Below are 25,015 nucleotides of genomic sequence, written 5' to 3'. Positions count from 1 at the left end.
ATTACATTTGAAGCTGCCCCTCAGCTGGGCAACAGTACTGATCAAGGTCTGCCACAGCCCCAGTGAACTGCAACACCCAGGTCCCAGCTAAACATCCTAACCACTGATTTGTAGGTACTCTGTATCCTCTCCCTGTTCCCTGGTGCATTTTGGGGTTGTGAATGAAACGAGATCATCTTTTTCATCACAAGGATTTCCCCACTTCTGAAATACTGCCAAATCAGCACTTAAACACGCTCTACAATACATGCTGCCAGCTCATGACACTCACAGCTGCTTCCCTGAAGTGCTCATTTTGTTTTGACTTCCTTTTATCGGCGCAGGTTTCTGCCAGTGAATCAGTCTGCTGTGGAGTCAGACCAGGGACTGTGGCAGAAAACAGAAGCAAGGCAGTCAAAGCAGAGGTAAGTTGCTTGTACATACATGTTCATGGTCTCTTTCTCTGTTTCCTGTCTCCATAAAGATGTGCTGTCTTGCTTTTGTGCAGTTGGTTGTAAAAATAAGCTGTGTTTTGCCTCTCTCATCTGTAAGCCTATTGCTATGCACAGAAGTTTTTCTTTGCTTAAGCTAGAAGGCAAAGAAGTTTTACCTGCACAAAAGGAAGAAAAAGAGCAACTATTTAATTTTTTTCTACTTGTTTTCTTCAGTCTGAGAACAAGGGAATGAATGTGCAAGTATTGCAACAATGTGTAATCTGGATCTCCTGTTCCTTCCGTATAATGCACATGTATGTTTTATTAGTGAGTAAGGCAGCAAATTCTCATCCATGTTTAGTCACAGTTGCTCTTCTGGTTGGTGTGTGTATGCCTTACAGCTTCTATGAAATAGATTCCAGATTGCTTAAGGCACAAGGATAGAAGGACAAATTTCAGAATGGATTGCATCTTAGCTTCACTGCATCTTAAAAGTACGTAAGGAACTTTCAAGGGCATTTTTCTCTCTGCCCTTTTTTCCATCTACACATGTTTTTTTATGATAGTTTACTATGCTCAATAGTTACTTTTGACTTCATCTCACTAGATGAAAACAGCTGTTCACGTCTCCTGTCTTTACTCCTAGAGTTTAAGGAAGCAGTGGCCTGCCAAGATTGATGCTCCTTGGCCCACTGTATCTGAGTAAAAGGTGAATACCTGGAAGTCCATAAGCCATGCCAGCAAAGCCAGGTGATCACAGAGTGCACTGAAGTTTACCTTAACAAGAGGAATAATTTAGGCTCTGCATTGCCTTCACTAATCTTGGTGGTGATTTGAAAACAAGCAGAGATATTAGCAGAACTTTTTCTTGTCAAATAGAGATTGCCAGTGTTGGGAGAGGGAGGCATATTTCACTCCCACTAGAACAGAGAAAAACAGCAGAAAGCAAAATAGTGTTGCACTGCCTGAGTATGTAGTTGTGAGGCTTCCTGGTTTTACAACAAAAATGAAGAAATATTTGATTTTCAAAGGGCGTCTAATGAAGTGTGTTTTGATGCCAAGTTTAAAGTTTTGGGTGTTTCCAGATGATGCTTCATTTCAGCTGTTTGATGACTCATGAGGTTTGACTTCTTTAAATTTGTTCAGTCAAATTTAAAGGTTAAATTGAAGGTCACTAAAAGGCAAAATGTATTTTCCTTGTTTACCTCTCCCTCATCCCACAAATTCTGTGCTTCTTCGCCATTACTTGATGGGAAATATTTTATTTTCTCTTGATCTTCACACTGAACATTCCTGAGTACTAACAACTTCACAGAGCACCATATCTCATCATAGCAGATGTCTTTTGCTAGAAACAGACTAAAGAAACCTGTGGCTACATGAGAACCTCTGTTCATCACTAAAAACTGCATTCTCCGTGTCTAATGCCTGGTTGCAGACTTATCTCCTGAGTTTCCTAAAGAAAACTGTAAGACAGACAGTCCTCCTCTGAAATTCACTCCCAAGCCTGCATGCTGTGGCTACTTTGAAGCTACATGGGCACTGAAATGTTGGCAAGCTCACTCTTGCTAACTGCTGCTGAACATACCCCAGCTGCTTTTACCTACCTCCCCCCCAGCAAGGCTGAACCCTCCTGAGCAGTCCTTTCCTGACAAACAGTCCTCAGGAGCTGCTGCTAACCCCATCACCCTACAGGCTTGTATCTCAGTGCTGGACTTGGCAGAGATTTGACAATTAAATCAAAAGTTAATTACAGGATGGACAGGAAGGTGAAATAACAAAAACACGTCACAGTCGTAGAAGTGTGTCCTCTCATTCTGAGGAAGCTAAGCCTACAAGAGCAGTGGTGTCCCCAGTTATTTCTGGTGAAGCCATCCTACAAGACACAGTGAGAATCTGAAGCCTTACACTGCATTAAATCCCATGGATTCTACGGTTGAACATTTAGGTCTCCTTCCTGATCTTTACGGTCTTTATACACATGCAGAATGACTGCTACACTTCTTCTCACAGGTGTCATTCTCTCCTCACACATTAAAGCACAGCATAAAACAAAAATTTGGTGTGTGATGTCTGATGTGGCTTTTCCTGAATATGTAAGCATAGTACTGAGCTTCATGGAGGAATCTCTTTTGTACAGTTCTTCCGAAAGGAGCAAGGAGCACTGAACTTGTGAGCTCTTGCTATCGAAACAGTTTTAACCTATAATCCCACACTCAGTAACTTTCTGGGTCACAGAATCTGTTCTTCACTTTTCTAAGGGGTGTTTGAGTCAAAATTATCTTGTTGAAAGAAATGGTTCAGGAAGCTCAGAGAGAGCAGTGTTCCTGCACTCACTGGCATGTGTTCTGGAAAATAAAGACTAAAACCTGGAAGAATATCTGCTGTAGGTGGAGTTGGCATAAACTGGTGCTAGATTGACAGCACTCCACAGTTTCAGAAAAGATAATCTGGGACCATCAGTCATCCCAGGAAAAGGCAAGGTCTCACTTCCCCATGACCAATACAAGATTTGCACTATGGACAACCATTTCTAAGAGAAAAAGTAAACAGGCCTTTGGTAACACAAAGTCAGTCTCGGGATCCATTGCTCACTCCTCATGGCTGCTTGGCTGGCTGCTGCAAGGTAAGGCTGACTAGGAACTGACTCATGGGGATTTTGGGGAGCCACGCATGGACACCTTGTTTGCTTCACATTCTCAGAAGAAATGATTTCAAACACAACTTGATCACAGTCTGGGGCACATCACCCTCTGAGAAAAGCACAAACTGGCACTGAACTGGTGTTGCCCCAAGTCCATTACATCTCCTCACAGAGCACCTGAATTATTCCTGGCCCCTTCATGAGCCTCATTATCTGATCTGTCACCCCAGCACACCAGTGACAGACACAAGAATAGCATTTGGCCCCAGAGGAGGAGAGGGCAGGTTTAGAGAGAGCCCATCCTGAACATCTCTCACCTCATTCCTGAGGAGACAGGAAACAAACAGTGTGCTCTTCTCCTTTCACCTCTCCTGCTGGCAGAAGGGTGGAGAGATATAAAGGCAGAGAAGCTAGGTGATGGTCATCTCAGGTGCTCATGCTTCATTCTCAAGCTTCTATTAGGCTGGTGCCAGGAGTGGCCCTTCATGCCAGGAGCTCACCAGAGTCATGTCAGGTGCTCACACTTCTTTCTCAAGCTTCTATTAGGCTCGTGCCAGGAACTGTGCTACCATTTTCCCTTGTAATCTACAGAGTGCTCAGGCATTTTCTTGCATGGTACACCTGGGCGTTTTCCTCTCCTGCTCTGCAACCCTACCTGTTAAACAGAGAGAGCTGCAGACAGCCCTTCCTCACACAGCTACTTGTTCTGGCAGCCCTTGGGGAACAGACCTTGGGAAACCTTCAGCACACTCGCCTCTTGGGCCTCCCTGTGGAATTCCACACCTCTCTTCCTAACACACACACCCCTGCATGTGCTTTTTCCACAGCCCCAAGATGTGGTGCCTCCTGGTGCTGCTCTGCTCCCAAGGAATTGCCTTTTCAGCAGGATTCACAGCAGCCTCCCCTCTGACTGCAGACACAAACCGGTGCAAGAAGGCTCGAGACCCTGAATGCTTCATGAACGTTGTAAGTTGGGTCATTTTCTCTCCCTTTCTTTCTAGAGCTCCTCTCCCAGTTACATAACAGTCCTTGTCAGGAAGCTAAGAGCCCCCTCCACATTTCCTGTTTTCCTGGGCTGCTGTTTCCAAAACCCCTGCCTTAGAGTCAGTGCCACAATGAGGGATGGCTCTGAACATGCCAGGGACAGATGTGCCTCTGGCACATTGCATGAGGACAGACATGCAGCACTGCAATGGGGACTGCTGTCTGCTACTTTTGGCTCCAAGGCTAGGCAACTCCCCAGAACCTCCTGAGGGGCACTGGAGGTCCAGATTACGGAATTTTGATCCCAGCAGCCAGACTCAGCCCTGGACTGTGGACAGAGCACAAACTACATGCTCCAGTCCATACCAAACCAAACAACAGACTTCTGCTGCAAGCATTTAGGGTGAACCCTGATACGATAAATGTGGAGCTGTGTCATGCCTCATCATACCTGTTTGCAGTCAGATTTCTCAACACGTGTTGGTATTTCAGGCTACTGCACAAGGGGAGGAGTGAGAACCTGGCAAGAGAACAAAGAACCCTCCAGCACTAGCCTGTAAGAAGCCTTAATTCCCCTATCCAAACAGTCTGGGCTGCCACAAAGAATTCCTTTGCAGTGGAGGCAAAGGCTGGTTTCTAATCTCAAGTGAAGCAAAGGGCTGCCCTTCCATAAGAAACTGTTTCTCAGAACAGTGGTAAGGGAGGTTGAACTCCTTCTTGAGATTCTCACAATGCAAATTAACCCAAGATGCCTTGCCCTGAGTCACCAAGGATTTCCTCAGAGTACATGCAAAATTAGGTGTAGGTGGTCTAATTTGTTCTTTTGACAAGATCTCCACCCTTGTTTGCCTTCCCTGCATGGCTTACCTAACCACACTTTGGCAAGAAAGAATTCATTATGGACCATCCCCAGAGCTTTTGGCATTGTCTTATACAGATATGGCTGCATATTTAATCTGCAGAAAGGTACAGTCTCTATTAGCCTTGCACAATATGACAAACTATCTCCCAGAAGGGAGTTGGTCACCCAGTACCATTCTGCTTTGTCCCTTAATAGGGGGCCAAATACCAGACAACCACCATCTAAACAGGTCTGAAGAGGACTTTGCTTTCTCTTTTTTCTCATCCATGGTCTGTGTGGCCAGGGCCTTGCACTACCATCACAGCACATCCCACATCCACACTGTTCGTCTTGGTAACGCTCCAGAACAGAGCAACTGGCATGTTAACGAACTCTCCTTTGGTTTTCCACAGAGTGAAATTATCAGATATCATGGATACCCCAGTGAGGAATATGAAGTTACAACAGAGGATGGATACATTCTTACTGCTAACAGAATTCCTGCTGGAAGGAAAAGCCAAAATACAGGTGTGACACAGTTATAGGACAAAAGGAAGGTCTGAAAGTCAGCTCTTACATGGATTTCTCATCTTTCCCCTTTGCACATACAAGGGCATATTCCACACCTTTCCATCTCCACAAGAGCACCTAGTCAGAAATATGATTTGAATACTGAATCCATCTGAAGTCCACACATTCATTATCTCAGTCCTTATTTCAGATCCTAATAATTTTGTTATATCCAAGGGTTGGGACTTTTTCCCTCAAATGGCCTGGGGTTGGGCTGGTAAACTGGATTTGGCGAGGCTTTGCATTAACAACCGAAGTAATATACATGTAAAATAGCAGTCTTACAATAAAGCCTCTGAGGTTAGGCATATGAATATTAATTCCCAGGTTTCTGAAGGACAGAGATATTCTTAAGGAAGGAGGTAAGAAATCAGGCCATCAGTGAAAAGCAAATGCATTTTATCAGTTTCATCTACTTTTTGAATTGAATAAAAATTTCTAGATAGAATTTGAGGTCCCCTGGGTACTGCTACTTTGATTATTAGTCCTTCTTAGTATTATGGAATGATTTATTTGGATGTCTTCCCCTAACTGGATCTCCTTTGGAGATCACTTGGACCAGCCTGACTCTCAAAGCAAGACTAACCAAGTTATATCAGGGGCCTCTCAGCCCTGCTCTGTTGGTTCCTAAGGGTGGATTTCCTTCTTTGGGTTAATTTTTCTTTGTCTTCCATACACTGTTATGCCTTCAGCAGTTTTCAGCTTTGGGTAGATGGTTTCAGCATAGGGGCCTGTAAGTTTGTTTCCAGTGCAAGAGGAGGTAGGACAGATGTGCTCAGCAAATTCTTTATTTGCCAGACCTGTTATAAAATGATTATGAAATAGGATAAAATGCTTCTTGCTTGCATGGAAAAACCCTTCAGGTTTCTCAAACCAATATCTATGTATAGTTCTCCTGAGAGATTCTTGAAGAAGGGAACCTCTCGCAAACTGAACTCTGCACACCAGTATTAAATACACATTAATTACTGCTACAATATAAGAATATTTAAATATTTTTCAGGGCAAAGGCCTGCAGTGTTCTTGCAACATGCTTTTCTAGGAGATGCTACTCACTGGATTTCCAACCTGCCCAACAACAGCCTAGGTTTCATCCTCGCGGATGCTGGCTATGATGTCTGGATTGGAAACAGCAGAGGGAACACCTGGTCTTTAAAGCACAAGACCCTTAAGCCCTGCCAGAAAGAGTTCTGGCAGTTCAGGTACTCTGTAGTGAGAGAATGACTCAACATAGAAACTCCAAGGGGACTAGATAGCTTCAGCCTGGTGGCTTTTACCTAAAGCAGCATCAGAACAGGATATACACCAAGCCAGGAGAGTAAAGAACCAAAGAGGGATGCTCACTACTGCTCAGAGTTGGGAGCATGGCTGGGGAAGAGATTTCAGAGAATGGGAAATGAAATAGCTGAGGAAAAGGGGGACAGTACTGCGAGAGGGAGAGTAAGAATCTCAGCTGGAGCACGCTGAGCACCTTGTCTAGAAATCTGATCTCTCACAGTTGACTTCAGCTGAGAGAGAAATGTGTTTTGTAGCCCATGAGGGTGAAAGCACTGATCAAATTCAGTTCCCTAACGGCTGCAGCTGTCAGGTGAGACTGGCACCTCCTCCACAGAGAGCCCAAGGCATCGGGCAGCCAGGCTGCACTGCTGCATCCCTCTGCCCACTCCCCCAGCTCAAGCAAGGACGCAGACACAGTGGGCAACCTCCTCCTTCCATGGGTCCTGCTTGGTGCAATGAACAAAACTGACAATCAGTAATTCACACTGTGATAGTCAAACTCTCTGCCAGCTTTTTGTGTTTCTCCCTGCAGCTTCGATGAAATGGGTAAATACGATATTCCAGCAGAGCTGTACTTCATCATGAACAAAACTGGACAGAAGGAGGTTTACTATATTGGTCACTCTGAAGGGACAACTTCAGGTAATGTCAGGACACTTATTTACTACCATTTGTGTTCCTATTTCATCAATAGGTGAGTCTCCCCGCTGATTCTCTTGTTTTTCTTGTTTCTAGAGAGCTAGAAAAGCATAGAAGTTTTTCTGGGTTTAGGTTTGGAAAACATGCAAAACTTTTCTAAAATCAGCTTTGGTTACCCTTAATAAGCAAATAATAGAAGATGCAGTGATAGTCCAACTTTTAAAATAATTACAGACATAGAAGTGTTCATTTACTGGGTACTTCAAGTACTGGCATTGGGTATTTTTCTCAGCAACAGGAATTTTCATTAAGTTCTTCTTTTGCATTAAGACAGACAATTAGAATCATAGAATTACAGAATATCCTGAGTTGGATGGGACATACAAGGATCATTGAAGTCCAACTCCTGGCTCTGCCCAGACCAGCCCCAACACTCACACCATGTGCCTAAGAGCATTGTCTAAATGCATCTTGAACTCTGGCAGGTTTGGTGCGGTGACCAATTCCCTGGGGACACTGTTGCTGTGAAAAGGATGGAAAAAATAAGAAGATAAACCAGCCCATATAATACATAATTTATATTATTACAATAATTTAAATTAAATTGCTTGAAGGCAAGGAAAAATAACTTCAACATAACTAAGTAATTACTTAGTGTCAATATTACAGTTTAAATTGTAGTTCATGAGTGGCTATTACTGGCCACATTACTGTTTGAAAACATAGTGCCACAGACTGAAAATTAGGAAAGAAAAAAAATTAATAGTTTCTTTTCTTTTGGGTCCAGTCTTTATCATTACTCATTTCATGGCCTCTAAATGCAGCTAACTTACAACAGTTGAAAGTTCTTGATATTTATGGTTTATATGTAAGAGCCATGAATGGACATTGATTAGAAAGGAGCAACTGCCAGTTCATTTGTGTAAACAGCCAGAAAAAAAGAGAAGGAAATGAGGAATAGTCATATATTGTTGCAAATTCCAACCATTTCTTTCTTTGCCTCTCACAAGAGTATTTAAGACCCTCAAGGCAAAACAAGCCAACCATCTAGGCTTTTTTCATCTGCCTATGATGCAAATAATCAGTTGAAAACACTCAAAGTTCCCAGTATCCAGCTAATTACTCTAGTTTCACGAAAGCATAAACATGCATAGACCTTTAGAGACTCTAGTTGAAAACCTCATTTTTTATGAGATTTTCTTGAACTTTAGAGGCGATTGATGTTATCTTCAAAACCTGACTGACATTGTTGCCTACAAAACTGTTCTGATAAAGGCAATGCCCAGACATGCTCTACACTTCAAAATGAACTTTGCCTCCCAAATAAAATTAGTTTCAGAACTTAGCTTCAACACTTTCCTTAAGTAAAACATGCAGCACAAACATGAACAACAGACAATGGACTGCAAATCTACTGTAATTCCTTGTTTGCTAGCTACTGTTTATGTATTTAATTAGTCTGTTTAGGATATCTTCACTAACTCAGGCTGTCCCTTCTATGTTTGCAGGCTTCATAGCATTTTCTACATACCCTGAGCTGGCTAAACGGGTGAAAGCATTCTTTGCTCTGGGCCCAGTCATTGCATGCCCACATGCCACAAGCCCTCTGGTGAAGTTAGCAAGGCTTCCTGAACCACTGCTCAGGGTATGTTATTTTTTTCTTCTGAGAGGTAGAATGCCTGACTAAGCTTCACAGGCCTCACTCAGCCTGAGACAAAGTGTTCCCAAACAAGTGATATGCTGATACTGAGTTTGGGATGAATTGAGTCCTCTCAAAAAATCTGTTCCCAAACCTTGTGGGGAAAGCAGTCAGGATATAGAGCTTGTAGCAGCAGCTCCCAGTGAAATAGGAGACTTGTGAAACTCTCTCCTGTTTTAGGACTCTTACTGTTTAACTAAAATTTTGCTGGCCCCATGCAGGAGGAACTAAACCAGAACTGCGGTAACAGTCATGACAATCTCTAGGACTTTAAAAATGAGTAGGCATTAAGGTCTACTGGAAATGGAAGGATGGCTTCCTGGAGGATTGGTGAGACCAATATGAAGAAGGAAGAGTAAATGATGCACTATGAAGAAGAGAGTGTTTTAAGGGGTACTGTGGGCTAAGCTTTTCCAGCACTCTTTGAATACTGTGTTATGAAGGCTAGGCTATTAGCAACAATCTCTCACATAAAATTCTTCTGTTACAAGAAAAAAACTTGTTGCACTTTTCCTTCCCCTCAGTTAGTATTTGGCTGCAAAGGAGCTGCGCACCAGATCGAGTTTCTGAAAGGACCTGTGACACAGTTCTGTACAAGCCTGGATAAGTTTTGTACCCATGTTCTCTGCTACATAGCTGGAGGCAGCGTAAAAAATATCAACTCTGTAAGTATGCAAGAACACCTACTCCTGGTAAAACTAAAGGGATTCAGAGAGTTACACTTGTGCACCCTATCCTTGTCTAGCTGCCATCACACATGTAAATGTAGATGAACCACAACACAGCTCTCAGCAGGCTCAGGGAATGCCAGGACATCATGTACTGTCAACAGCAGAAACATGACTAGGGCTAGCGATGGGTGGGACCAAAAACTAGACACATTCCAATTCCAGAAGGAAAGGACTGAGTTCAAACTGGAGCTATGTTGCCTGTATCAAGATGTACCCTCTTTTGGGGCTAAACCAACGAAATTTTGGTTACACAATGATGTTCTTTAAAGAAAGACAATAAATAATGGAGACAGACTTCCTGGCAATACAGTTGCCAGTTTCTTTCCTTAGCATACAGACACTGGGGTCCTCTGAACACTGAAATAGCTGAAAAACAGGAAAAAACATTTTTCTTCACAATTTTCAAACTATTTGCACCAAAACTTGGTCCAAAAGTACTATTGTAAGGGGCATTTTCCTGGTTTTGTTGAGCTCACAACTGGCCCAGCAGTTCCATCCATGAGGTATAGAGCTACAGAAAGCCCTTCCTTTGTGCTGAAGAGTGCAGCACACCCACAGTGGGATTCACAACCACTTGTGCATCAGCCAGAAGGGACAGGAGGGACAGCAGAGTTTTCCCTCTGCTTGCTAACATAGGAATGCTGTGGTGTCAGTCTCCCTTACAGTGGCCAAAATATTTAGAAGCTGGCTTGTATAATGTTTATTACTGCAGTATCTGTAACAACAGAGCCCATTTTTTTCATCTGTAACCCTTTTTAAAAGCACATATGGGAAAGCAGTTAGAATCAGAGGTTCAACGCAAAAGCAATTAAAGGCATTGCAGCTTTTGAGTTGCAGAGCTAAACCATTAAGGGTATTTCCTGCCTTGCCTAAGTCACTAATGTGGTTTTCAGAGAAAGATAACATAGCTGAGGAAGAGTCCAGGGAGATGGAATTGGAACAGCTCCTTAACATAGCTATAAAAAATGTTTTGTAAGCTGACTCCTTTAATATTAAGAACTCAGTTTCTTCACAGACTTATTCTGCCACAGAACTGTATCTCTGTCTTATAAAATTTCTGCTTTCTCTCCAGAGTCGAGTAGATGTGTACGTAGGACATTCCCCAGCTGGAACATCAGTACAGAACATTATTCATTGGCGACAGGTATAACTGTGCACTGACATGTAAACAATCTCTTACTACTGCTTTTTATGCAACTGACAGCCTACAGGAAAATCCAGAGGCTATGGATTTGAGAAACTGGGTTCTCACCTAGTGCCATGAACACCTGCACATTCAATATGGCCTAGAACATAGATGTGCTCCTGAAGAGCAGTCAGTCCCACAGGATACAACTAGCCTGGAAATGGACAAACCAAGGACAGCTGGTGACCCTGCAGTCCATTTCACCAGTCTCTGACAAAGTCAAGTGGATACAAAGCAAATACAGATACAGCAAGATAGACTAGAAAAGACAATACAGCATGCAGACATTTAGCACATACCCAGATACTTAAGTCCTTCAAGTAAAGGTTTTCTAATCTGACAGCTTTCTCCCACCCTTTATTACACACCACTCACAAATTAAATTACTTGCCATGTTTGTGAAAAAAATTAAATTACAAAAACAAACAGAAAACTCCAGGTATTCACTCACCAGTCCTGCAAGCCATATTACACTAGACTAGTAATAGCCCTGACACATTATAGACATTCAGGTTTTTTCCATGTGACAATTGAACCCAACTCTGAATGACAAACAGGGAACCCAACCTTAGTTACCTAAGATAGTAAACCAAAATTTTAAGTAGCAAAACATATTGAAGGTGGAATATAAGGATCAGGACAGAAAGTTAGCAAGAGAAAAGGCAATGAATCCACTTACCCTATGGTCTGTCCTCAGTACCCTGGAAGACTGCAACCAGAGGCAGGTCTGGGAGAAACTCACAGTCTGCTACCAGAGCCTTGACTTCACTCCCAGGAAGGAATATGCCTCCTGCACTCTACTTCTTCCTCTCTCATCACTTTTATTTTTTCTGTTCTTTTAAAAGCTAGCATATACAAGCCGGTTTCAAGCTTATGACTATGGCTCTAAGGAAAACATGAAGAAATACAACCAGGTAAGGCAAAATGCCTTCCCTAAGAACTCATCCTTGGGTCTTGGAAACACTAGGAACAGAAAAATTCAAATTTTGGAAAGTAGGAGTACTAACAAGAGATAGAGTGGTCTCAAATAATGTAAAAACCGAATCACACAGAAGTGTAAAAGTCTATTCAAAAACAAGGCAAAGACCCTTGCAGACAATTAACAGAAACTCATTTTGCCTTCCTTCCTGATGCAGGGATGTGCCCAACCACATGTCAACTTACATATCATTCCAAAAAGGCTAAGAACCACATCCAAGTCCTAGGACTGGATGAGTACAGAGCTCTTCACTTCCCCAAAAATCCTCAGAGTCTGCCTTTCATTTAAGGGAGGAAATTAATTTCATAGCTGCAGTGACCTCTCCAATAGACTGGCAATCATTTCACTGTTAACCAGCATATTGCAGTGTCCTGTGCTGTACCAAAATACTGCTTTTCACAGACAGAAAGGCTCCAGAGCTACTATCAATCACTTCTATCTCGCACATTGCCTCAGAAATTTTCCACAGTGAAATTATAAATGGCCAAATGATTTCCTTTCCACTGAAGTTGCAAGCATAAAAGCTAAGACCAAAAGGTGCACTCCATGCCCCCAAAAAACTTATAGATCTTCTCACCCTGAATACACACAGGAAAAACCTCCACAGTCCATGACTGATGAATACGGTCACTGCTGTTTACATGCCCATACCTCTGAAGAGCACAAGCCAGGGTCAAACTGCAAGACAGCTCTTAGCCATGCTTTACAGGAAGACACAGGAAAAGGATGGGTCATTCCAAAGACAGGGAATGGGGTTAGGGCCATGAACAATAAGATGGTGGCCTTCCTCCTTATGGTTTGACTGTAGGCAGTGCAGAAAGGAAGCACAAAGAGAGATACACAGAACCCTTTCTCTGAACACATCTTCTGATAACACAGCATTCACTCAGCTCTCCTCCCTGCCTTACAGACTGCTCCTCCTGAGTACAAGATAGAGGAGATAAAGATACCAACTGCTGTTTGGAGTGGTGGACAGGACACATTTGCAGATCCTAAAGACATGGCAAGGCTACTTCCTCGGATTACTAATCTCATTTACCATGAGAATTTTCCTGCATGGGGACATCTTGATTTCATCTGGGGCCTTGATGCAACTGAGAAAATGTATGTGAAAATTGTTGAACTACTAAGAAAATATTTTTGAAACCACAAGCACAGTGTTGATTCACTCGGTAAAAACCTCCAAAATTTCTATTTGGCAATAAGGGTGATACCTGGGGAAGAGTTAAACACACAGACACACATAGTGTACACCTGTATAGGTATTTATCTGCTCTTATTTATTTCTTGCTCATAATTTGAGGTTTTCCATGGTGCTACTGTGACTGCTGTCTTCCTGAGAAGTTTGAGGTATATAGGAATGAAAGCTGAGAACATGAATACATTTGAGTACATACTGCAGGGATCACTGAATTTCAACAGTTTTTATTTCTACAAGACTAATTTTCCTATGCCTAAATTCTGTTGTAACCCATCAAGGCATTCTCATGCCAAATTTTTGTCTTCCCATGGAGACTCAAACGTGTGATTTGATAATTTCTCTGTTGAAATGGACATATTTGTTTAAATTAAATTATTGATCCCCTTCACAGAGAACCTGGCTTTTTTATTATTATTTTTTTCCCTCCTCAAATTACCCTATAATGTCAACACAACCAAGAGATCTTCAAGTACAAGAAAATGAGCAGACAATAGATGACTACCAAACATCAAGGAATCCAGACTCAAAAAATTCATAGAAGTATGCAGAGGATATATTCCTCTGCCCTCCAGACCTACAAATCACCCAAATGTTTCTTCTCACACTCTGGACCCCTCACAGTTTCAATGACCACAGATGGCAGCTGTGGAATAAAGAGATGTAGATCCATCCAGCAAGGTGCACTCCAGGCAATACAGCTTTGTTTCACAGGGTCTTTCTGGCTGCAGCCTCAAGCTCATCTTGTCCAGCCAAAACCCTTTGTAGCTGGAGTTGGCATCCCATAGAATAGTTACGTTGGAAAATATATCTGTCTTTTCACAGATAATAACACAGGAAAAATACTCTAGCATGTCCATTCACCTAGTGCAGCACCCATTAGCAATGCTGATCACAGCATCTGTGTTCTGCCCTTCTGACAGTTTACAGGAAAAGGCCAAAATTGTCTACAAATATATAGATCCATTAGACCAAGGAGGCACAACACAGCAGCTTATGAAAGGAGTTTCCCTTTTATTGCTGCATTATCAAATCAGAAAGCACTGGACCACTTTAATACATTGCTTACTACTACAGGTTTTCTTCTACCTTCACCCATGCAAGACAAGACTCATGGATATATTATTATTATGACTGGTATTATCCCCTGCTACATGCACCACTCTGTAGAGCATGCTATCCTCTCTAGTCCTGTGGGAAGGACACATCTGGTTTCCATCAACTGAATTTCATTTATTGACTCTTTTTCTTTAGTACACTGTTTGTATTGGAAAGGTAGTCAAGAGACCTGTTTCTCTACTGAGCCAACCATATTTTCATTACTATTTCTTAATGCATTAAAGTGATCTGGGAATTGACTTTCTTTATGGTCTCCAGCAGGGCATTGAATCTCTTTTTGCTGTTTCATATATATATAAAAAGAAGATAATACTACCCTGGTAGCAACACAGTGAGAATCAGGGTGAGTGAAACTTGCAGTAAGGACGGAAGGAGGAAATGCTCAACTGAGGGATCTGTTTTCCCAGCCACTCCTATTGTAGGAAGAGAAATATAAAGAGGAAGGGTACCAGACTTTTTATAACTGCTGTAGCATATTGTTTAGCTCCCCTACGGAACAAGTAACACACTCTAAAGCATAATTTATTTTTTCACTGGCTGCCAACCATCATATGCAATGTTTAGGCTCCCAGATATTTTATAGCTAGATTTCAAAATCCACAGTCTGCAAAAGTCAAGTAATAAAACTGGTGAAGCAGATGGGAAGGGAAATATTTGGAACACTATTGTAATCATTCATGGCTTAGTAAAATAAAATTAACTTCTTTCAGCCCACACATGGCCTTGGGGTACTGACAAATCTCACACAAAGTTGTCCAAGTCTGCAGCAAGGCATGGGTGGATGTGGACGGAGTCTTTATCAAGTATCAGCCTTCATCCTCTGCAGGACTTTGGCTGTTGTGAAAGGTGGATTGTCAGATGAGGCAGTTTTCTGCATGTTTGAGAGTCGTTGATGGCTAAGAATCTTTTCTTATCATGCTTTCAATGTTGTGGAACTGTAATCTTCTTGCTATATCTAAGGGAGTCTCACCATCCTGAAAGAAACACATGAAATACATTGCAATACGATAAATATGGGTCAAGTACAAAGAGATTTCCCGACTTTGCCACCTGTGTAAGTTTCCCTGTCACTTCTACTCTCCAACAAAGGTTTCAGGACACGCTGGGTCTAACACTACCCTGGCTGAAGACAGGAACAGAGACCACCCCTCCAGCAGGGACAGCCTTTCCTCTGTTTCCTGGGAGTGACATCCAAAAGTACAGAGCTCAACTAAGATTTGCTTTCAAGAGCAACATAGGTAATACACTGCTCACCTCAATGCAGTAATGCAGATACTCCCAGGTCAATATTGATTTGGGCAACTCTTGAGCTATTCTGGTGACAGAAGCAGCTTGACTTACCCTCTCAGAAGGGTGCTCAGCAGGACAAAAAGCCCCATGGAAGAATTTTATCCCTCCTCTACATCTTAGGAACAAGTACAGAGTAGCTCTGATCTAAGAAGAGGCACCATAAAGAGAGCTAAGAGATGTGCCAAGCCAGGGGACATGCAGGTAGTGTTTATTGGTAGAAATCCAGCAGGGAAGGATTCATACTTTGAAGTTGCTCTTGTCAACAAAGGCAATGGGGCAAATGTTTCATTGCAAACAGAAACCAAATTGGCTGCCAGGAAGCTGTGCACCCTTTTCTTTAAACTGCTGTGCACCAGCTAAGGCCTACAACGTACTTACTTGCCTCAGCACCATGATAAGCACATAGAGTTATCAACCTCCCCTTCTTACCTGATTCTTTACAGAAGTGTCTGCATGAGCTTCAAGCAGCAGAGGAATGACTGTCTGGTTTTTCATTTCACAGGCATAGTGAAGGGCTGTGCTACCAGACTGAAGGGAAACAGAAGCAGATGTATTTTATTTCTATGGTTCCTTCAGCAGACCTTAGGTAAATAGGACTACCTGTAGCCTTATCAGTTTCCCCCTAGCAGCTAGATGCAAAACACACATACCATTTCCTGTCACAATACACTACACAGTAAAACAAATGCATTATTATGAGAACAACAGGGGAAAAAAGTCATTCATTCCTTGGTATGAAATTGCTAAAACAGGTTTGATACCTGCAGCAGGAAGCCAATAATTTCAGAGGATTACATTATCTTGATCCCAGAAACTACATCTTAAACAATGTTGTTTGCTTACACTTTAGTGTTTTAGAATTTGATTGCTGATAAAATTGAGGTTTCTCCTTTTCTACCTCAGAGTAGTAGAGCTCTTTATCACACCAAGTATGCTAGTAGATACATAACTATGTATATGGCAGATCAGCAAACTCTGAAGACCAAGAGAAGACACAGGGTCTTGCCCTGTAGCCCACAGATCTTTCCAGTACAAAAACATATAAATGCTGATAAACCCAGATGCTTTTATCACTAGAATCTTTACAGAATCAGATATTTAATACATAAGTATCTCAGCTTGGCTTTCCTGGATTCTCTTATGAGGGCATTGGTCAGAAAGGGAGAATTAGTTGATCACTGGGGAATTACTTCTGTCCACATTATAAAACTATTGTCTAAGTGTCAAGGGCAAGCACTGAGTCCTCCTGGTCGGTTCAGTCCCTGATGCTCCCACTCCAGTTATGTTGCTAGAAGTTCTGTATTCTGCTTTTAGTATCATTTCCTCCATGTGAACCACATTTGTGTTTGTATAAACCAACTTACAGAGTCTGTAGCATTCACATCGACTCCAGCTCTAAGCAACATCTTGACCAGGTGTTCATTCTGTTTTGTCTTTGAGACCTGTTGGGTGCAAGAGAAAGAGGAACACAGTAAAACAGCTCACCCACACAGAGTTTTAACTACATTTGTGCCAAACAGCGGGGGTTTTTTTCCAAAAAGAGGAGTGGTCTCTGGAAATGTCAGACTAATGCAGTAATACAATTCTATTCCTTCACCAGCTACAGTCACAGCAAAATCCCTGCTTCTTCTGTTGTACTCATTCAGTCCTTGCTTTAAGAAAGCAGTCCATATTCCATACACGTTCCTGGCCTGAAACACTGCCATCAAGGGAAAAGGGAAGATACAGGGTCATTCCTGCTTTCATCCAGACTCACCATGAGAAGATATCCAATAAGCATAACTGGCATGAGGATTATGATGAGCACATAGTCAAGGAAGGTAAACCGTTTTCTCACAGCATAATGAAGGCAAGTGCGGTCCTTCTAAACACAAAACAGCTCTGATTACTGCTAGATTCAGTGATCTGACTTTGTTTAATATTCTCAAAAGAAGACCATTTTAAATTCCACAAGCTTCCTTTTAGATTGTCTGCTAGAAATACTCCTGTGGTTTTCAAGCAGAAATAGACACATGCATTTTGCTTCCTTCAAGTAGAAGCACATTTATCACACAGAGGGGCATGGAAATTGGACTACAGGTGCAAGGAGGATGTGGGATCCAAAGGATTCCATGTGTATGTCGGCAAACTTGGACCTGGCTGGAGAGACTGAAAGGAGAGAGTGGGTATGTCATGTGCTACTGCTGCTCACAGCAAGTTAAATCAGCAGGAGGAATCACCACAACCCCTGCTTACAGTGCTGGTTACTGAAGCAAGGACATGTGAGACCTTAGGACATCTCCTCTGGGACATTGGAGAAACACAGGAAAGTAGCAACAGCTGCCACAGATTCCTGTTGGGAACAGTTTGAAAAAACCTTTGAATACTGAATATATCAAACCTTTGAATATCGAATATACCGAAACAAAAGGGCAGGGCTGTAAAATTTTGTGCTAAGGTGTTAAACTTGTTGTCAAAACGGAGTTGGATAAACTAAGTTACAGGGTTACACAGGGCCCCAAAATAAGCAGAGATGCTATTTTGTGCCACTTGTTTCCCTGTATATGCCTCAGTAGGAAACAACCTTGGGGTTTAGGTGTCCTTGCCAGTGTCCCCACTGGCACTCCAAGAATCCGAAAGCACAGTCACTGCAAAGGAAGAGTCCAGTGGCCACTTACCTTATTTCTGAGGTTGACATCAGCATGTCTTCTAAGAAGATAGTTAACTATCCTGTTGTGTCCTTGTTTACATGCACAAATTAAAGGTGTGTCTCCACTGAAGCTGTCCTGGATGTTCAGGCAGTTGCTGTCGCGTTCCAAAAGGAGATGAACTTTGTTGAAATCGTTGTTATAAGCTGCCTGACAGATGGGCTGAAGTGAGAAAAAAATATGTATCAGCACGTGCTTCAGTAAGGCATCCATGCTTCCCATTCTGGCTTACTGTTTGCACATCCTGAAACCCTTGAGAGAGGCTGTAGTTCTTGATACTTTCCAGAAGATGGTGGTAGGAGACACGCCTGCAGCTGCCACACAGCTCTCAGCCCTCAGCCCCAGTCACAGCCTTTGCACTGCAGAATGGGTTTCCTGTTCCTTTTGGAAGCTATTTCTATGATCCAATAAATAAATCCTGTTTGATTGTAACCATTAGGAAAAAAAATTAAGGAAAAAAAAACCCAAGAGAACCAACCAACCAAAAAAAAAACCCCAAAAACCAAACCAAAAACAAAACCACAACCCCCCCCGCACACACAAACAAACAAAAAAAACCCCAAAAAACAAACAAAAAAACCAAAAAACAAACCAGCTTCCACTCTCACAGGAATTGGTCACTGTACTAAGGAGCAAGCAGGGACAAGCCCACATCTCTGAGTTCACAACAGGCTTTTTCTTTGGCTGAACACTGCTGAGCTGAAGGAACCACTCCTGACTCATCCATTCTCAGAACACAGCCATACTTCAGGTGAAAGGTGAAAAATCAAGCCCTCACCAATGTTTCTGTTCTAGACCTTGTAGTGCCTAAGATACATGCCTGTGTGCCCACAGGCCAGGTCCTTCTTGGCTTTTGAGAACTGCTTGCTGGTTAGCTCTGCTCAGTATTTCTACATATCCTCAACCTAAACTGCAATTCCTTCCCTCTCCAGCAGCAAGAATTCCGACTAAGGAGAAGCTGGGAATGGTAGGAATATAACAAATTTCTAACAGCTTAATACAGGCAGAAAACAAAATTTAGAGGTGGGGCAGACTGGTAGCATTTGAGTTGTCCAGTCAAAAACAGAGTAAGTCTGTTTCTTTTCTTTGATACTAAGAATTTTGACCTACATTTTCCAGAATAGGAATTTTCTTTTAATATTATCTGCAGTTTTTCCTTTCCATTCTCCCTTTTTCTACATCCTAAATACTCTACATGGAAAAGATCTAGTTCTGAACTCTGAGCTCTTCCCTCACTCCTGCAGTGAGTTCCCTCCCCTCCCTCCTCCCCACCCCACCTTCCTGCCTTAAAAATATTAATCTTATTTACACTTTTTTGGCCATACTTTGATCTAAAACAGGGATTTATCTCCAGCATCATTATTGTTTCGTTTTCTGGACAGCTGCATAAGAGAAGTGATTTGTTTCCAAAGAAAATATTTACATGCTTACCAGACCTTGCACCACTTCTTGTTTTGTTTTTATTATGACAGACAAAAATCTAAGAAGAACACATGCCATATTTTAAATCTGCACATCTGTCTGTATTATTATAGAAGCATATATACACCATTTGCTATTTTTCACTTCCCCAGAACCCAAACTGTTTTAATAAGTCTAAGGATAAAAACCTCTTTTAAATCCCTTTTGGTGTGACTTGCACACAGGTGCCATGTAAACTCTAGAACCTTACTCTCTGTCATGTTGGTGTCTAGTACTGTATCTTCATGTCCAGAAAAGAGAAGATCATGTGGGGGCTGTCTGCACCTCTGATTTCCCTACCATTCCTGTTTTTAGATATTGCTTTTCTTATTTAAAGATGCAGGAGATTTGCTGCTTGGTTGAACACCTGCTCAAATCCCAGTCATTACCATATAAATTTACTCCTTTCTAGACTGATTCTTGCTAATTCAGCAGCTCATGGCACCAAAGGATGTGCTTTTTTGCTTTTCTTTCTGTATTGCCTTTTACTTGCCAGGCCATTGAACCCAAGGCATTTCTGACTGATACTCTCATTGACCCATGGGATCTTTTTCTAAACCTTACACTTCTGTTGAACTCAGTTCTAGAGCCATGAGCAGTGATGGCACACAGACCACTCCTAAGAGACCACATTATTTAGGACTGAAGTCATGGAAAGACCAGCACACACAAGTCACACATGCTCTTTCACCTACTGAAACCAGCCGTCCTCAGAAAACATCCAGGGCACAGAGAATGTAAGGAAGCAATTCTCATCAATTCCAACAACTAACACCTGGGTAACTGATGTTTTTAAAGCATTTTTTAGTCATTATTATTCCACTGCAGTGGGGGTTCTTTGTAGAAATTATATTTCTGCATTAACATATTCCATTCATGTTTAAAGAGAAAAACAACAAAGAAACACAAACTTTTTTCCCTGTTTTTATGGGATTTTTTTGAGGCTCACTCTACTGGTTTGTATTCTCTAAAACAAGTTTAAGTCAAAGAAAAGCGAAGAGTCCCACAGACCAAACTTCTAATATACCTCCCAAACTGGCAAACATTACTCCATGGCTGGAAGAGCACACATAGAAACAGAATATTTAAACAAAGGAACAAAGCAATACAAACAACTGTAAGTTCATGATATTGATATCAACAATAATAAGGATTCAGAAAAAAATGTTTTAGTAAAGTATAAAGATAAGAAAAATTACAAATAGGTGGCAATTAGTCACTTATCTAAGAAAGACAAATGCTGTGTTAGACAGCCTCTCTCACAGAAAGCGATGTTTTAGAAGACACTTAACTGGGATAATGTGTAAAGTTCTTGTCAGCTGAGTCCAAAAATGACATCAGACTATGGCAGGAGCATGAAACATCTCTACAACTGAGGAATAGGAAGAGCCTGAAGAAAGACTGATTTGCTTCGTTGGGCTGGGGAGAGACAGCATTGTAGGTGTTCCAAAATAAAATAAAGGGTAAGTGTTAGAGAAGAACCAATTAATTTCAAGGAACAAGGTGATATATCTGATCAAGAAATTTAGCATGAAAATTAGAAAGAGATTTCCATTCATAAGCAAGGTAAAGTAACAAAACAGGCTTCCAGTAGCAACAGAATGAACACAACACCTGCCTCACCCAGGCTGGGGTTTGAGCAGCTGCCAGGATTTCTGTGGTTGTGACGCCTCAGCCACAAATCTCTCTTCCACCTCTCACTTTTTTGGGTTGTCACTTTGGCAGCCCTATTGAAAGGAGGGCTAACTGTGCTTAAGATTTTTTCAAATAATTCTCCAAACTTTGCTCAAAAAACATTAATAGAATTTCTTACAAACAGACCATTAGATGGCACCTATCTGGAGCATCAGCAGGAAGGCCAAGTACGGCGTTACAACAATGTTAGGTACAAGCAGCAGATTGCATGCAAAACCCAAGAAAACATTTTTCCTTTAAGTCTGTATAAAAGCCTGACGGATAAAAGACTGAAAAATCTCAGTTTTCTACAGTGTCAGAAGATTGCCGCAGTAATGATACAGCTTATCAGCTTCAGATCCATGTTATGGTTATTACTGTTGCTATGTTATTGTTATCCACCCATCATACACAAGAGAGAAATAAACCTGTGGGATAGTACTCGGAATACCTGGGCTTTGCATGCAAGGTGCAATCCATATGCAAAGAAGCCAAAGTTCGTATCTCAGACTTATGCTCAGGTGTGGAGAGGAGCAGGGCTATGAGAGCAGAAGTCTCATGGCAGTGGAGAACAGCCAGGAGAATCCCTGCAGCTTCCCTTGGGAGAGATGCACTGGCAGCTGGAGCACAGATATAATGTCTATGGCATCTCCTTTAGGGATGTGTGGGGAGAAAAGGCCAGTGCCCCCACAACAAAAAATTCTGAAGAAAGAATAACTGGGAACTGAGTTCTCAACTTCTGGAGGAGAGGTTTGCAGTCCTAGACACTGAGAGGCTACTCCCGCCCTCACCACATCGTTTATAAATCCCAGTGTCCTTTCCTGTCCCAGGGAACTCCCAGCACAGCTGGCTCACCTCCACAGTGCAGCAGGGCAGACCCAGCACAGGCACAACCAACACTGCACCAACACAGACATGAGCTCAGCTCTGGAGGGAGGGTGAGTGGGATCCACAGTTCCAGCTCAGGTCAAGAGGAAGAGAGTGCCTGTTTGATGTGTCTGGCAGCAAAGTCCTTCACCTCTGCTCCCATTCTCATTGCTGCAGCAGCACCCAGCATTCTGACAAGGTGCACAACTTGAACCTGACAGTGTGACCTTGCACATAATGTACGATGGAAGGGAGTGAAAGAAGAGAATCACAGCACCAAACACTCCTTCCACACTCACCAGAGATGTCTTTTCCCAGCTTTAGCATCAGGGCTAAATGTGAATTAGAGCATAGTCTGCCCAGCTGAAGAAAAGCAGTGGGCAGACACTGGAGACTGGAAAGTAGAGTTTGAAGATTAGATATGCCAATGATTGAGTGTTTAAAATCTCTCTTTCTACAATACTTCTTCTTCTGCAAGCCTTTCAGACCAGGATTTAATAGTTCAGTATCTAAGACTTCAAGAAAGGTGAAAAGTACTGATAGAACATGTAAGGGTTTTTCATGGCTGAGATCACTCAGTACAAGGTCACCAAATAAGGGGTCAAGAAAAGCAATAAAACTTTCACTGTCAGGAAGAACAAATATAGAACTGATTTTTTTTTTAACCAATTGTGGAACATGACTAATGTCAGGTGCCAGTAGTTTACTCAGATCCAGATGAACTGCTGCATCTGAAGTTGTCTGCTTGTTTCTAGAGTTTATTGTACCTCTCTCTGCTTAGCTTTGCTGAGCTAGGGATAAACATCGAGCTGCTTAGCAAGTTCTACCACACATGAAGTAAAGGTTAAAGGTATAGCATGACGGACAAAGCACTCAACCAATAGAGAGGAGGAGGTGAAGGTAAAGCCTGTCCTGCAACTTGGAGAGCAATTTCAGTTTGTAATTGCTTCCTCCTTTAGAACCACAGGGGATTGCCTAAATTGCATCTATTCTTTGCAGTCGTTTAGACAAGAAGAAGACACTTCATAATGTCAAAATATTCCGAACCAATCCATAGCCTCTTCCTGTGAACAAAAAATTATTCCAAAAGCATGCTGTGAACTGAACAGGAAAGTCTAAATTATGTTTCGAATGCTGAGGAATACACTAATATCAAATACACACTTCTCAGAAAAGGCAACTTACAATTTTAACTTTTAGTTCTCTAGATTTCCATCCTCTGTAAATGAATCATAGTTTACCCAGAAAACTCCATCTCAATATTTTTAAAGAAAGAAAATGAATGTATATGAAAATATTAACTAATAAGAATGAAAAATATAGACAGCATTTGATCATTCTTTAAAAACCTGTGTAATTGACCTGGATGACACTGGTTTCCACTGCAACACTATCTCAGAGTAGATCTGGAGAGAGGCAAGAAATCCTTTCAGAATAAGCTATAATCTATTCAGCCCATCACCTTATGAATGAACAGATTCAAGCTCCTTGTAATACTGAAAGAGAAGAAGATACTTGATTTCGTTGAAGAGCTTTTATACAATAAAAGGGTGGCTTTCAGCATAGAAATGTAACCTTTTAAAGAAACAGCTATGTAATACTGTCTGCAGAAAAAGAAACACCAGCGCAACACGCTTTTTCATGATCACAAAGGATCAAAGTTCTCATTTGTTCCCACACATACAAGTGGGAAATTTAGAAAAGAATATGTTTAGGTAGAATTTATGCTAAAGTACATGGTAAAAGTTAAATGAACCATAATCTGGGGACAAACCCCTAAAGGTAAGACAAAAAAGAAAAAGATTACCTTCCTTAAACAATATAGAGAGAGCAGGAGGGTTGTTTAGGCATGAGCTTTTTTGTTGGTATTCAGCGTAAGCCAAGGAGTTGTCTGCTTTTTGCAAAGTTGCTTGTTGCTTGCATCATGTTCAGAACCATTCTGATGTCAACACAGAACACCAAAAAATGCCGGACGCGTACTTTGTAAAAGCACAATAATTACACAGATGATGGCGTTTTCTTCGCTCCAATAAACAGTGCTACTGACAACTTGTAATAGACGAAGACAAACATTTCCAAAGGGGAAAAACTTCCAGATCTGTACAAGCCTGTGTCTGGGAGGCTGCGAAGGGAACAAACCAAGCCCTTCCGTATGTTCAACAGCTGAATATCCATACCTTTGAGAGCGTCAGTAACTGCAGAAAATGGTCACGTACCTCTGAATAGAGAATCCCCATGCCTATTCTTCACTCTTGGGTTCCTTCTTGTTCAACAGCCCAACAAGTTAGCCTCACTTGAAATGCGCTTCAGCTTGTTTGAATCTGGTTAATATTTAACTTAAAATAACACTTTTTCTAAAGCAATGCTCCTTTTCTGTGCTTTCTACTTAGTAGCATAAAACAATTGTCTTCAGAAACCCCACCCAGGGAGGTAAACCTGAGAACAGCAGCTTGTGGCAGACTGACGAAACAAGTTACAACACAGAAGCATTTTCCTTTGTCATTTTTTGCAATAACATCCTCCAGTTACCGAAAAAGGAAAGTAGCAAAACAGGTCGAGGAGAGGAGGGAGAGAGAGGAACAAAGTTTCACAAGTAAAGAAACTGAGGAGCGAAAAGTAAAAAGAGCTTGAAACTTATAACTGGTAGTTTGCCACTCAAGCTAGTTCTGACTAAAACACATTCCAAACCCTCTGCAAGAACACCTCAAAATGCCTGCCAGGACAAGGGAAGCAACTAGAACCCACACACTAATGA

The 25,015-nt window shown here is 41.8% G+C and overlaps 2 protein-coding genes across 4 annotated transcripts; one reads left to right on the top strand and one right to left on the bottom strand.

The window, feature by feature from the left end:
* The first annotated feature begins 296 nt into the window (after window positions 1-296).
* On the top strand, window positions 297-13,560 carry LOC146435351 (lysosomal acid lipase/cholesteryl ester hydrolase-like). Its single transcript, XM_085065301.1, has 10 exons — window positions 297-404; window positions 3,885-4,023; window positions 5,296-5,410; window positions 6,456-6,654; window positions 7,263-7,372; window positions 8,878-9,014; window positions 9,593-9,733; window positions 10,872-10,943; window positions 11,831-11,899; window positions 12,875-13,560. The coding sequence occupies exons 2-10, from the start codon at window positions 3,892-3,894 to the stop codon at window positions 13,106-13,108; spliced, it is 1,209 nt and encodes a 402-aa protein (XP_084921427.1). The 5' UTR covers window positions 297-404; window positions 3,885-3,891; the 3' UTR covers window positions 13,109-13,560.
* A 596-nt stretch (window positions 13,561-14,156) lies between these two features.
* ANKRD22 (ankyrin repeat domain 22) lies at window positions 14,157-24,715 on the bottom strand. 3 transcript variants are annotated; one of them, XM_085065303.1, is made up of 6 exons: window positions 24,477-24,715; window positions 18,229-18,420; window positions 17,328-17,435; window positions 16,936-17,013; window positions 16,001-16,099; window positions 14,157-15,255 (listed from the first exon to the last, which is right to left on the bottom strand). In XM_085065303.1, exons 1-6 carry the CDS (start codon window positions 24,495-24,497, stop codon window positions 15,178-15,180), a joined length of 576 nt encoding a protein of 191 aa, XP_084921429.1. In that variant the 5' UTR covers window positions 24,498-24,715; the 3' UTR covers window positions 14,157-15,177. The 3 variants fall into 3 exon arrangements, with proteins under 3 accessions (XP_084921429.1, XP_084921430.1, XP_084921428.1); XM_085065304.1 differs by having other exon boundaries at window positions 17,328-17,432; XM_085065302.1 differs by lacking the exon at window positions 24,477-24,715 and having other exon boundaries at window positions 18,229-18,735.
* Window positions 24,716-25,015: the final 300 nt, after the last annotated feature.

The sequence above is a fragment of the Lichenostomus cassidix genome, chromosome 6 (assembly GCF_008360975.1).
Source record: "Lichenostomus cassidix isolate B80296 chromosome 6, HeHo_3.0, whole genome shotgun sequence".
Taxonomy (NCBI): domain Eukaryota; kingdom Metazoa; phylum Chordata; class Aves; order Passeriformes; family Meliphagidae; genus Lichenostomus; species Lichenostomus cassidix.
This window is presented reverse-complemented; position numbering and strand designations above follow the sequence as displayed.